Source organism: Cibotium barometz, chromosome 23 (assembly GCF_041138505.1).
Source record: "Cibotium barometz isolate CiBa-2024 chromosome 23, ASM4113850v1, whole genome shotgun sequence".
Taxonomy (NCBI): domain Eukaryota; kingdom Viridiplantae; phylum Streptophyta; class Polypodiopsida; order Cyatheales; family Cibotiaceae; genus Cibotium; species Cibotium barometz.
This window is the reverse complement of record NC_141068.1, coordinates 5,434,911-5,448,743: the sequence shown is the minus strand read 5'-3', so window position 1 is coordinate 5,448,743 and position 13,833 is coordinate 5,434,911. Positions and strand designations below refer to the sequence as shown.

Sequence of the window (13,833 nt, the reverse complement as noted above, 5' to 3'; positions counted from 1 at the left end):
TAAGCTTCACTAGACTAGTATATATGGCATAGTACATACATGATATACATACCTGAGATAGCACTCGCAGAGCTATATCTGTAAGCTGTGGAAGACCCTGTCTTCCATAGTTTTGCCACCAAGTAAGAGGAAGCTTGGTGGCCTCTGGTCTAAGAGCAACAGCTCTAGCAAATGAGGGTCCCAAGTTGTTGACCCAGCTGCAGAGCTCCGCATCAATCTCCAATTGCTGCTCCACATCATACATACTATTAATGTACCTATCTCGTAAGGTGAGCAGCTCCCTATCATGAAAGAGAAGTGGCGTCTTGTAGAAAGGATGGAGGAATGCAACCATCCCATGAATGGGGCGACTCATATACCCCCATCGATAATCCACAATAGCCAATATATCATCTCGGCTGCAAGAGTAAAATAAACAGAGAAGTAGAGCAATTAGTAAGTCAAGACTCAAGAATCAAGATTCTGTAAACGGCCATCAAGAATCAAGATTTTACTTACCAATTCTGTGTCAGGGACGTACAGGCTGCAATATGACTCTTCATCTGCATGAAGAGGTGATACACTAAGCCCAAAGTGGAGCCCTCCATGTCTGTGACTCGCAGAAGTACAAATACTAGCTGCAAAGCCACTAAGAGAGTTTGCACATCCATCCAGAGGGTCTCATCCAGTATCTGTCTCTGTATGTATTTGGTGGGCTCTGTCTGTGAATGATACATATCTCTCCACTTTGGATCCACAACTGTCTGTAATAGTGGATCTCTCAATTTGAAAAGCCTGTGTAGCACCAAATACATATAGGCAAATCTTGTCTTGGATGGCCGCACCATATCTAGGTTGCCATGGCTCCTAAAGATAGCCAATGCCTGCTGCTTCTTTCTGAAGAATGTAGTGATCTTCGTGGCATCAGAAACTGTGGGTTGCACCCAACTCGGCTTGCCTATGTCCTCCATAAGCAAATCAAGGCAATGGGCTGCACATGGAGTCCACACAATGCGAGGAAACTCCGCCTCCACCATGTCTCCCATTGCCTTGCCCTGCACCACATTCTCTGGACCAACCTCAACAATTGCCTGGCGAATATGCTCATAGATACTCTCAGCAGTGATGCGTTCGCCTGCCTTCCCAGCATCCACAGCGCGTAAGAAATACGTACCAAGACATGAAGAGACAAGAATATTGATGATGTGTCGTCGCTGTGTGTCACTCCAGCCATCCGAAATGATAGTGCAACCAAATTGTTGCCAACCTGCTTTCACTGGCACCAATGCCTTGTCTATCAAGGCCTTTTGCTCATCAAGCATCGTGGTGCGCATCTTTTTGTACTCAAGCCCTGACCATGACTCCGTGTGTCCAACCTGGGCTATAGCTCTGACGATCCTCTTCCATTGGTCAATCCTCAAAACATTGAAGGAGATATTGCACTCTATGAGAGTGCGAGCAATCTCCATCTCAGCCACCTTTTGCCTTTCTTTGACCCAAGACTGTGCATGCACACGAGAAGGCAAGGTGGTTTGCCTTTTCGTATATGTATCACCCTCATTCTCATCTTGCATGACAGAAGGCCTCTTTCTGGCAGACGATGCCTGCTCAGAAGAGGCAGGCTGAGATTCATCAGCCTGCGTGGATGGACCGGCCAAGTCTCCAAGAAGAGCATCATGAAGCGCATCCTGTGTCTCTTGTGTGCCTCTTCCTCTTCCAGCTGCCCCCATTGCAGGGAAATTTTCCTGCCCCCATTGCAGGGAAATTTTCAGCAATCAACTGATCTCTCAATGCTTGTGGCACTCTCTTGCACCCTGCACAATTGTTGGTGGTGCCAATGCCTGTGAGGTGCTTGATGACACGAGTAATTGTACTCATGAGGGTGAAATTGCAGTACTTGCACTGCCATTGTCGAGTGCCACTACCTGCCTGCCCTGGAGTAGTCACAATGCGAATGACGTTTGTGTGCTCCTTCCAGTATGGGTTCTCTCGCTTCGGCATGATTGCTCTGACAAATTCAATGCACAATGCCATACAATTTCAATCAGGATTCAGCAATCATGCAATGCATAATATTTAGTGGGCAGCTCAGCTGAGAGTGAGAGTGAGAGTGAGAGTGAGAGTGAGAGTGAGAGTGAGAGTGAGAGTGAGAGGGAGAGAGAGAGAGAGAGAGAGAGAGAGAGAGAGACTTGAAGGAGAGAGAGGCTGAGAGCTCAGTGCACGGTCCACAGATGGTGGGCTAAGGCTCTGAGAGAGAGAGAGAGAGAGAGAGAGAGAGAGAGAGAGAGAGAGAGAGAGAGAGTTATGTTGCTGCCTTGGGGGCCTGAACAAGGGTGGGTGGTGAAAGGGAGGCAACAGCAAGCGAACATAGAAGATGGCGTGGGTGGGGAAAGGGAGGCAACAGCAAGCGAACATAGAAGATGGCGTGGGTGGGGAAAGGGAGGCAACAGCAGGCGAACACAGAAGATGGCGTGGGTGGCGAGGCACCGGGAGGGAGGCGAATTGAAGGAAAGGCGGTGGCAACAGTAGTGGAGAGAGAGAGAGAGAGAGAGAGAGAGAGAGAGAGAGAGAGAGAGAGAGAGAGAGAGAGAGAGAGAGAGAGACTGTAGAGGCCCTTACCGGAAGGTGTATGCTGTACGGAGTCTAGACGCTATCGGCGAAACCCAAAAAAAAAAAATACGGAGTCCAGACGCTATTGCAAGCAAAAACCCGAAACCACCAAAAAAAAAAACGTACGGATCCCTCCGTACGTACGCGAACATAGAAGATGGCGTGGGTGGGGAAAGGGGGGCAACAACAGGCGAACACAGAAGATGGCGTGGGTGGCGAGGCACCGGGAGGGAGGCGAATTGAAGGAAAGGCGGTGGCAACAGTAGTGGAGAGAGAGAGAGAGAGAGAGAGAGAGAGAGAGAGAGACTGTAGAGGCCCTTACCGGAAGGTGTATGCTGTACGGAGTCTAGACGCTATCGTCGAAACCCAAAAAAAAAAAATACGGAGTACAGACGCTATCGCAAGCAAAAACCCGAAACCACCCAAAAAAAAAAACGTACGGATCCCTCCGTACGTACGGATCCCTGTATTGTACGGATGTACGGTACGGATTGGATCCGTACATACGTTTTGATCCTACCTTGAGCCACACAATAGCTGAAGTGACAAGTGTGAGGCCACTTGTCTCACTTTGATCCATTTTCTAACAAGTGTCAGGCCACTTGTCTCACTTTGGTCCACTTTCTTTGCCACATGTCCCAATCTAAAAGATGGGTCCTTCCATAATCTTTACCTCTAAAAATATCCCAACTAGTAGACATTCTGTCATAGGCACTTTGCCAACTCTTGGTATCTGCTTAATTCCAGATGTAATGACGCGAACAGAATTTCCATCGGAGTCGGGCCAAAAATAGCAACTCTCCTAAATTTTAGGAGTGTGGTCCTTTGTATTCTAGGATAATCCCCCATTCCCAAAGCTTGTACTTTCCAAATATTTAGACATCTTGGAGTCCACCGGACCCCTTTCATACTGGGAAATGTCCAAGCTGGTGACAGGAATTACCTTGTGGAAAAAAAAACATACTCATCACTTTGGTGTGGAGTCACTTGGGATTGTCTTTGTCCAAATTGAGTGTAGAAGAATTTTGTGGAAACTTGGGAACTTCAGTTTGATTCAAACTTTGGATTTTGGTACTAGCCCGGTGTAAGTCTCTCGTGGGTCATCCTCGTGGTAAGCTTGGCATTAGTTATCTTGTGCCTCGACACCGATTCGGCCCAATCTCAACATTGACACTTTTGTTTGATATTGTATTCATTTGTTGTATTGGTCTTGGCTTGGAAAAGCCCGTGGATTGTTCCTAAAATAAATTCCTGAAGAGGGGGCGGGGCCTGTTCCCCACTCAGCATGGTGTACTATGTCAAATCCCTATTCCCATCTCTCTCTCCCCCTTCTCTCTCTCTGTCTTTATCTCTCATACATGTGGTTGCATCTGTCACTGCATGCTCTGTTGGGCTTACGCGTGGCAAGACCTTCTCACTTCTATAGGTACGTCCTAGAAAGTGGTGCTCCCGATGGAAAAGGATGTCCACCGAGACTCCTACAACGGCTTTCTGTAGCTCTTGAAAAAGAACCCCACCCACCCATGAATGTTTGAGGAGACTATCCACATGGCTACGGATGGAGGGAATGAGACCTGCTCGGTGCACCCTCTGCATGGAGGGTTTTTGGGGATGGTTTGAAGGGGGAGTAGTCACTATCTGTCTGTGGCTGAAGGCGAGTTAGGTGAGTCCTGATCCTGCCTTCCATGAAAGCCCACTCTGCTCTCGCCCTGCTATATGCATACTTGGGGCTCCACCCATCACAGTAGAGGCAGTGATAAGCCGGCATAAGGGGTACCACCACTGACGCATGCAGAAAGACACACAAGACCACCTCTAGACTCGAGGAGGCGAGGGATCCATCTGGTTTCAGTGCCCTGACCCTCCTAGCTTCATGTGTGCCAGGGGCCAGCAATGGGTGGTGACTATATCACTGAGTCATCTGTCTCTCCTACATGGAGGGAGAGAGTGGTTGCCTGAGAAAGGATAGCGGAGGACGCTGTCTCGCAGTCCGAGTCACTACTGGGGGCGACACTGAGGGGGAAGAAGGAGACCGCTGTGCCACTGTCGGGGGTGGTGAATCAAGAGTGGTAGAAGATCATACAGACTCGGAGGGGAGCCAAAGTCTCCGAGCCAACTGGCAAGTCTTGCACACACCTTTACCTTTTTTCAGTGTATCCATGCGGACACCTTCCTCAATCTGAAATGAACATCCAATTTGGCTCCTAAGGCAGCTAAATGAAAAAACAATTCATGTTTTCCCCTGCCTAGTTGGACACGGTCAGAAAGTTTCCATGCCGGCTTTCTCCGTCCCCACGGTCTCTACTTATGGCTGAGCATTCATTGACAAAGGCTTAGGTTGGTCATCTTGCATGTGTTCATTCTTACCACCTCACTCACAACATTGGCAAGGTCAGGACTCAGGACCAGAAAATGCAAACTAATGGATGCAACAGTGCTTTGAACAATCTCTAGATTCTCTTCAACAGGAATAAGGATCATCACATATGTGCATTGTGGATTGCCAGGACCTGTTGTCTGCCCTTTAGATCAAGTTCTTTAAAAAAGACCTTTCATGAGAACCGGCCAGGCCTCCAAAAAACAGAACTAATGCTTACAGGTTGGCTTGTAGTGATCATAACTGGAACACCTGACTCTGACTTGAATCCATCCATCTTTAACTAGAAGCTGCAGTGCAGGTGGGGAGCTGCCTCGTATTTTCTTTTGATTGAAGCCAGTGTTTTCGATCACAGGTTTTCTCGCAGCGGCAAGGTAGATGGAATGCAACTATCCAATCTTTGGAATTTTTCAGATCCATACGGCGACATTATAATAATGCCTACTTGGATGGGGAAAAGCAGGATGCTATAAACATGTGAGCTTCACCATCAATCCTCTCTTTTTTTACGGCCTCAATTTTGTGTTTGTTGTGCAGAGACCGGATACTGTCCAGCTGTCTGAGTTGTGCAAGATGATGTCTCAAAATGATTTGAGATATTTGATGATGGGTGGGCATTCTTGGGCTTGTGCCCTCCCATTTGAGAGTTCAAGCTCCTCTAAACCCCATTCTTAATCTAGACGTTGGAGCTTCTATCTCCGAAGCCCTCTAAATCTAGAGGCTGCAGCTGCCACATTGCTGTGCCAGGGGGCTGCGGGGCTAGAACTTTGGATTCATCATTGTTTTCTTTCTACTCTGGCAGCTAATATCGCGTGTAATCAGCTCTTAAATATATCTGCATTCAATTTAATCTAGACTAATAGAGATGACGCGTCCTTACAGCAAGTGTTGCATGAGCCTGTGAATGCAGATTTCTGGGGCATTTCCGTCCTGAAGTTGGTAAACTTGAGCTTTGGCAGCTAGATTCTGATAACCATCTGCAAATAAGGCGAGCTGGAGATGATCCCCTGAATGATTTGAGGTGAGAGGGGTACATTTTTAAAATAATCAAGTGTGTAATCAAGCTCCCCTACACTTATGCCTTGTCTGTCGGTGCTGTCAGGGTCTGACGATGGTGGGTGGCTATGGAGGCGCAATCAAGCCGCGTCCTCAAGCCGCGTCCATAGCCCCTGCCGTCTGTGTTTCACGAGTTGTTGAGTGCATATGGTCCTAACATACTCTTTAAAGATAACGGAGTGTCTCTTTGATATTTTAACCTTGTCTCCATCTTCGTTACAGAAAAAAATATCATGCTTTAAGAAATTCCAGAGCATAGCTCTCAGATCCACATTTTAATTATTTTTTGCTCACAGGTTATCCTTCAAAAGATCCTTGTCTGCAGGGAACATGCTTGAACAGAATGGCAACTCAAGCATGTTGCCGGATACAGTTTCCATGAAACCAACTTACACTAATAAGACAACACCTCCTTCAAATGGATTGGCAAGACGAGGTCTAACAATAAGTGAAGCAGAAATGAGAAAAGGTTTCGTAGATGAGGAATCTATGTGCTTTACAGATGCAAGGTATCCTTTTTTTTCATGTTTTTTCAGTATATTAATGTTTGTTTCTTTTAATGCTGGCTGTGGCTTTGCAAGCTTCCCTCACATGCTTTACTAGAGAGGGGGAGGAAAGGGGCCTTGTTTAAAACATCAAGGGATTAATGATGGTAGTGTGTAATGTGTAGGCATGAAGAAGCCAACCCATTCACGCTACATGGTGCGTACAGTTCGCTTAACAAAGCTGCAGAGTCTCGAGGCCTTGGTGATTGTGCTGATATTGATTGGCTGTCTTCGTCGGGTAACTCATGCGAAGAGGATGCACAGGAAAGGTGAGATGTCAATTAGATGGTCATCGTTGAGTTCTAACTGGGGTGTTTCCTCATAGAAATCAGTGCGGTTGTCTTTTTGTACAGGCATTCGGTGACTGCTACTGATGGTGATAATTGGCAAGGCAGTGGGCTTCTGCCTGGCACAAGTGAAGAGTCAGATATCTATGAGAACAATGAATATTTTCAGGTATAGATCATCAATGTCATGCACATACACACCCCCGCCTCCCAAAAAAAAAAACCAACACGAACATGGGCAGGCTGGATACAGACAGCTGTGCTTCTCCTGCCCACCAGGTTGGGTCAACTCAAAGCTGCAGCTTTTTCCCCTGAAATTGTGGAGGGGCGGGAGTTGGTTGGGGGAACAGTAGGGTAGGGGAGAGTGACATTTTGAAAGCGCTTTTTGCTTCTCCTTGGCAGGTGGGAGCTGTGTATCCAGCCTCATGTGCAAGGGCACTTTTGTGCGCCCCTCATGGGCATATGTGCTTGCCTGTGCCTGTACACATGCATTTATAACTCTGCCTTCTTGCCCAGCTCATCCACTAACTGCTCCCAGGATCAGGCTTTGGTGTCAGACTTCCCCTTTTATACATCAATAAGATGTTATAAGTATTTAATAATTTAATCAGTTCCTAATTCAATTATTGATTTTCAACCACTGATGGAATGGTATGTGTTCAATGCAGGACTTGACAAATGCACTGCTGGGCAATTCAAATGAGCGGAAGTATAACAGGGATGCAAGGACGGAAAGCTCTGACGACATGGATGCATTCGGCACCCTGCAAGAACACGATGTTGGGAGTGGGATCATACGGATCCGAGCAGCGTCTATCGGGGTCTTCTCCAAAAGCTTTGTGGACTGGATTCACAAAGGCCAAACACTCTGCTACTAGCGAGACCACACCTTAAGAAATAATGTGTACATACATTGTTAGTCATTGTCCACCCTAACGTTTAATAATAAAAGCTACATCTATGATATGCAATAAGTGCATAAGCTAAAGCTGACTCACTTTAACCATCAGCCATCCTACTTGTATCTTGATGAGCAACTTTTTCCCACATTGGGTCTTGTTTAGTAGTGTCCGTCTTATCTTCTAACAACTTTAACTTCATCCATTAGCTAGGATTGTCCACATGTAATGAGCTCATCTGAATTTGTGGAGGACAAGGCGTGAATTTATTGGGTGAACAGAAGCTGTTGGAACTCCTGGCAGTAGTCTACTCCCAAGCATTGTGTATGTCTTCAGTTTTTGAACTATGAACTAACTTGGTTTTTCAAATGATCGTGCCATAGCAGAGTAGAAGGTACCTCTTGGAGCATGAAAGTCATTTCATTATATTTTCTGGTTAAGGCAGTGGACAAGAAGCAACGGAGTAGTTCCACATGAGCTGCCATGCCAGTTGTTAGGAGAGCCATGCCCACCTTCCTGGGACACCTTCAGGTATTGAATCTAATTATGTTATCTTATATATTTGTTAATTTATATACACTCTCCCTTGGTTATGGAAGAGTACTTTGCAACAAATGCAGGCATATCCGGCCATTGTTGTCCAGTCATTTGCTGCATCAAAGCTTCCCAATCTTCCATAACATTTTGCAGACATCCTTGATCCAAAAACCAAAGGATCTTCAGGCAGTAATAAAATGTCCCAGGCATTCGAAGAACTTGATTGGCCAGTTCAAAACAATTTCTAGATATCTTTCATATGGTCGTACAGCAATAGAACATGTTTCACCCAAACTCATGCTGCTCCTGTAGCCCCATAACTTATCTCGTGTACCAAGAAGATGTTTAATAGGCTATCCAAATAGCCCATTAACAACTTTACATGATCCCACCAAGACTGTTCACAAAGATTTGGCAGATTTGACAGTCACACCGTCACGCCAAATCACAAGCCTTGCGTAAGATGTAATCCATACATCCACGTTTGACATGCCAACACTTCTGCATTTTGGCTTTACTGCATATTCAGTTTTGCCATCCACTGGCACTTCTATGCAGCATTTTCCCAATGAACACATTTGACTTTAATGAACGGCCAATAGACCTTGTGGTATTTGCAGGCAGAAGAGCACTTTGGTTACAGCACTACTCTTGATCTGCAAAACTACTAACGCAAGAAGCTGCATGTAGAAGTCAGATCCATCACAGCTTTCTTCTCAGGGTTTTCAGCTTTATAAGCATCAAACGCATTCATAACCACTAGGTAAAGAGTTCAAGAAAAATTCCAGCATTTTCTTCTTGTATACAGGCTTCAAGGATAAGCAGGATTCCAAATAGGCCACAATTGCTCCTCTACACACAAACGTTTAAAGAATTTCTTATAGAGCTTAGAATAAAATGAATTCTGAAGCAAATCCCAAAATCATCAGATTTCGGCCCATTCTCTTATCGTCGCTCGCTGGCTGCGGGGAGGTTTCGTGCTAAAACTTATGCTGTTTGCATGTAAGGTTGATAATTTAAAAAAAAAACCTAAATTTGAGAAAATACTCCTTTTAAAGAAAAAACGAAAGAAAAGAAAATCGATGTGCAAAACCCTCCACGGACGTACGAATCCTTACGGCATAATACCTTTCTGAGAACAGAAGTATCCATCGCATCCTTTAGTAGATCAGTCCGCCGCGTACACATTCCGCCCTTCTTTGGCTGCCGCCGTACCCTTCTGCGTATCTGAGTCGGTACACGGATAGCAAAGAGAAATCTAACACCAAAAATATTTTTAATAAATTGTTTAATTATAGGAATGGAGAAAAAGTTGGCGTCATCGACTACATGCCGCCGCCGCCAGCAGATTAAGGTACTAGAATTCATCTCGCTTCTTCGACTGATAATGATGCCCTTAATCTGTACACATAGCTTTTGGCTTTATCAATACGCGTGCACACTTTCTTGATTCGTTACGTGCCTCTTCCGAACACAACTTGATCAAGGATCTCGAAAAGGCAAAGAGGATATTAATAATAATGGCAAGGGCCCTTTCAACTCGTTGTACACCTATGAAAGAAAGAGGGGGGAGGGGGGTGAGGAGGGAATACTATCCAAGGCCCTTGGTGCCTTGTGGGTGTGCTAGCTCGCGCCAAGGAATATGCATCTTTATAGGGATGAGGTGCAATGAAACAGCGTAACACAGACCCATGTTAGGCACACGTAGAAGCACTCACGTATCGGGTATGCACGTTAGGCCTCCCGTGTTGCGAGTGAGGTTCCGTGGTGCCAAGTGTCTCCGGAGGATGCCCTCCCCGCCTTGACGGTGACATTGTCGAAACATGGAAACGGGACCGAAAACGGTGGAACCGACGGACCAGCAAGCTGTGCCCTGCCATGCGACGGGCGGGCTGACAGATCATGGATGGAAGGCAAGTCCCGAGCCTGGGCCGGGCATGAAGGCAAGTGAACGGTGAGACCCGCAAGGAAAACGCACGAGACGCGCTCGACGAACCAGTGGAGCCATGTCATGAAGCTTGGTTTGTGGAGGGCCGCCTGCGGGCGGCTTTTGCCCATGGTTGCTTATACCTATCTCGAGCAGTGGGAAGCAAGGCATAGGATGGTGTGGTTGGTTGAACCCGCCAGACCCCAAGCTGCTGATGCGAGGCGTCCCGGAACAACGCAGTCCCCGACGGGGGTCCGAACGATGGAATCTGGGGACACGCTATATATGAAAAATGATCAGTTTTTCGAGGGGATAGCAAGCGTGTGGTCCGTTCGAAGAGATTCCAAAGTTGGCCTATTCTGGCCATGAGGCCAATGGACAGTTGGGTTCCATGTGAGGTAAGGTATTCGGGTGCAAGTCCATCTGAAGATGTTGGCACTCAAGTTGATTAGAGAAACATGCAACTGGATCCTGGTGGGGCTGACAGCACTTCAAACAAAGAAGAATAGCGAGCTCGGGATCTTTAAGAGTTACCACCAAGGGAAGGTGATGCTTTGAAGAAAACGACGAGGTAGGCAATGAGATAAAGTGACACTTGATAGACCAGCATCACCTCAAATGGGGACCGCGGGCTAGTAGCCACTCAAAGGTCAAGGAAAGAAGGAAACAAAGGGGCCACGCACGCACAAAGAGCATTGGTTATGGGGCCGGGTTTGCTTATGCTAAGAAATTGGATGCGGCGAAATGGGACGTCGTGTTGGTGTGGTGCCCAAAAGTAAGAGTAGAATGCAAGCCGCCAAGCCAATCATTTGGGAATCATGTAAGTGGTAAAGGCGTCCGCTAAGGCCATGGTGTGCCATGTGGCAATGGGGCCACCCTCTCTCATCATGATGCAAACGGGTTAGGCCGAAGGAGCCGAAGCCCCTTCAAATCATAAAGGATTACGTCTTGGGCAGATGCAGCAAAGTAGTAGCTCCAACTTCTCCAAAATGCAGAGCATGGGATAGGCCAGAGGAGCTGAGTCCCTCTTCAGATCATTCAGGATCAAGCCTAAGGGTGAACGCAGCAAAGCAGGAGCCCGCACTCCTTCGCAGTGCAGAACACGGGTTAGGTCGGAGGAGCCAAATCTTCTTCTCAGATCATGCAGGATCAAGCCAAAGGGTGAACGCAGCAAAGAGGGAGCCCGCACTCCTTCGAAGTGCCAGAACAAGGGTTAGGTTGGTGGAGGAGCTGAAGCCCCTTTTCAGATCAACCAAGGATCACTTCAGGTGAGGCAAGCATGCCGATCCCCGCACTCCTCCGTAGTGCCAAGCAGGGTGAGACAGAAGGTGTCGACATCCCTTTCAGGTTTCTAAGAGCCAAGCAGGGTGAGACAGAAGGTGTCGACATCCCTTTCAGGTTTCTAAGAGCCAAGCAAGGTGAGACAGAAGGTGTCGACATCCCTTTCAGGTTTCTAAGAGCCAAGCAATCAACCTTCACAAAGACCACCGAGCTACGGTACGGTAACCAACCCGAAATATGTAATGATGGTGGCAAAGCACAAAGACCACCGAGCTACGGTACGGTAATCAACCCGGAAGATGTAATGATGGTGGCACACATCGGGCATGTGGGTGAGGGTAAGGCCAAAGACGACACCAAGAGACCCATGACCCAAAGCAACACTGAGCTCTCCACTTGGGTAAGGGTAAGTCCTAGGAGAGGCACCAAGATCCCTGGGCTACACGGCCACAAGGGGGGGACCACTCTCGGTCCGGAGAGCTGCTCGCCAGCAACCGCAACACCGAAGACTCGCCTGGGTGAGGGTAAGGCCTAACAAGGCACCAAGAGTCATGGGAAATGCAAGCAACACTCCGGACCATGAGGGGTCCCATGTGGTCGTGTAGCCCGCAGAGGTGTACGCATTGCCCGAATAAAGCAGGACCAAATAAAACCACACTCGGGTAAGGGTAAGGCCGAGACATGGCACCAAGAGCCCCGTTTAATAAAGGGAAAGTGAGCCATGTAGTGGTCCAAGGAAGTGGCTGTGCGGGTCGTCAAGCGGCGCACAAGGTCATTGTGTGGGTTGTCAAGCGACGCAGGTTTGATTTACCTCGACTACACCCATGGGTTCTAAGGTGCTGCCACAAGCGCTTTGGGGCCCATGATGGCCCGAATTGGAGCAATCCGGGGAGGGTGAAGTTTCTTTAAGCAGCAACGTGTCAGATCAGGTCAACAAGGACTGCAAAGGCACATAGTTATGTGACTTGGGAAAACAGGTTTGAAGAAGGTGACTACTTGTGAACTCTCAAGTGCAGGACAAGGACCATAGTGCCGGGCACATAGCACTCTGTATGAGGGGGCGAGCAGGTATAACTAGACTTGAGAAGGTGGACTCAGGTTATATGGCTCATGAGTTGAATGGCTTTGGAAAGCAAGTTTGATGAAGGTGACTACTTGCAAACCCTCAAGCACAGGACATGGAATCGTAGTGTCGGGAACATAGCACTTTGGGTGAGGGCGTGAACAGGTACAAGTGGAGTTGGTCAAGTGGACCCGAGTCGTTTGGTTCGCCAAGGCTAACGAAAGATGGAAACAGCCGTTTGTGCAAAGTGGCAGTTGTGTAGATGGTTGCGTGAGGTGAAGTGGCAGTCGTTTCACTGAAGTCCAAAGGGAGACTTGGCCCAGGCTACCTAAAGATGGAAACAGCTGGATGTGCAAGTGGCAGTGTGCATGCAGTTGGGTGGGATAGAGTGGCTTCTGGCTCATTGAAGTTAGAAGGGAACTTGGTTGTGGCAAGCACTCATATCCAGCCAAAGGGCAAAGTGAGTGCAAAGCAGAAGGTATGGCCCGAGACAGAGTTGGAGCAAGTAAAACATGGGATCTAGCCGTCCAAGCAGAGCTTGTTGGGATAATGTCTAAGAAGACTAGAATCTTCACAGTACGGCATGACACGATCTGAACAAAAGGTTCAAGGGGATGGTGCAGAGTCAGGAAACAAGGCTCATGTGAAGGTCGTCATGGTGTCATGGGGGCCTAAGCAGGACTAAGTTGATGGACTTTGTGCCTTGTTGAACATGAACATGCATACTCAAACTCAAGGGTCAAGATCGCCTAAACAGGTTTCGGGTCTAGAGCATGGCAAAGCAAGTGTTGATGTCAAGGCAAGCTAGAGCACTCAGTCAGGTTGAACCAAGGCCGACGAACCAAGGCCGAAGAGGTGCAAAGGTTCGAATGCCAAAGAATCGCGATGGTTTCACTTAGCGTCAGGTGGGGCCAAAGGCACTTTGTCAAAAAGGATCAATGCACCTATGTACCAAAGCAGGTTGAAGCAGGGCAAGAAGGTCCAAGGCAACCAAGTACAGGGTTGGAAGTGGCACAAGAGGGGGCAAACCAAGCTGGAGTCAGTGAGGTGGGCAACTCTTGTCCATGAAGATTTTTGCACAAAGAGCTTAAGGGGCATCGATGAGCAACAAGGCTCAGAACAACGCTCCAACGGAAAGGAATGTGAAGTCAGATTTGAAGAAAAGATGTTGCAACCAAGTTGGTGTCAACTCGGCGGACAAATCTCGACTTCCATGAAGGCTTATGCATTCCGGGAAAAACTACATTGCCTTAGGTAATCACTTAAACTCAG

At 47.5% G+C, this 13,833-nt stretch overlaps 2 protein-coding genes across 2 annotated transcripts in view; one reads left to right on the top strand and one right to left on the bottom strand.

The window, feature by feature from the left end:
- The window catches only part of LOC147625551 (phosphatidylinositol-3-phosphatase SAC1-like), a 34,643-nt gene extending 26,576 nt beyond the window's left edge, over positions 1-8,067 (top strand). Inside the window, exons 11-16 of the mRNA XM_086817058.1 lie at positions 5,322-5,443; positions 5,877-5,987; positions 6,319-6,531; positions 6,693-6,836; positions 6,921-7,023; positions 7,523-8,067. Of these exons, the coding sequence (XP_086673184.1) occupies positions 5,322-5,443; positions 5,877-5,987; positions 6,319-6,531; positions 6,693-6,836; positions 6,921-7,023; positions 7,523-7,732 (903 nt within the window). The 3' untranslated portion in view covers positions 7,733-8,067. The remainder of the gene's footprint in view (positions 1-5,321; positions 5,444-5,876; positions 5,988-6,318; positions 6,532-6,692; positions 6,837-6,920; positions 7,024-7,522) is intronic.
- On the bottom strand, positions 486-1,724 carry LOC147625552 (uncharacterized). Its single transcript, XM_086817059.1, has one exon. It carries the CDS (start codon positions 1,707-1,709, stop codon positions 495-497), a length of 1,215 nt encoding a protein of 404 aa, XP_086673185.1. The 5' UTR covers positions 1,710-1,724; the 3' UTR covers positions 486-494.
- Positions 8,068-13,833: the final 5,766 nt, after the last annotated feature.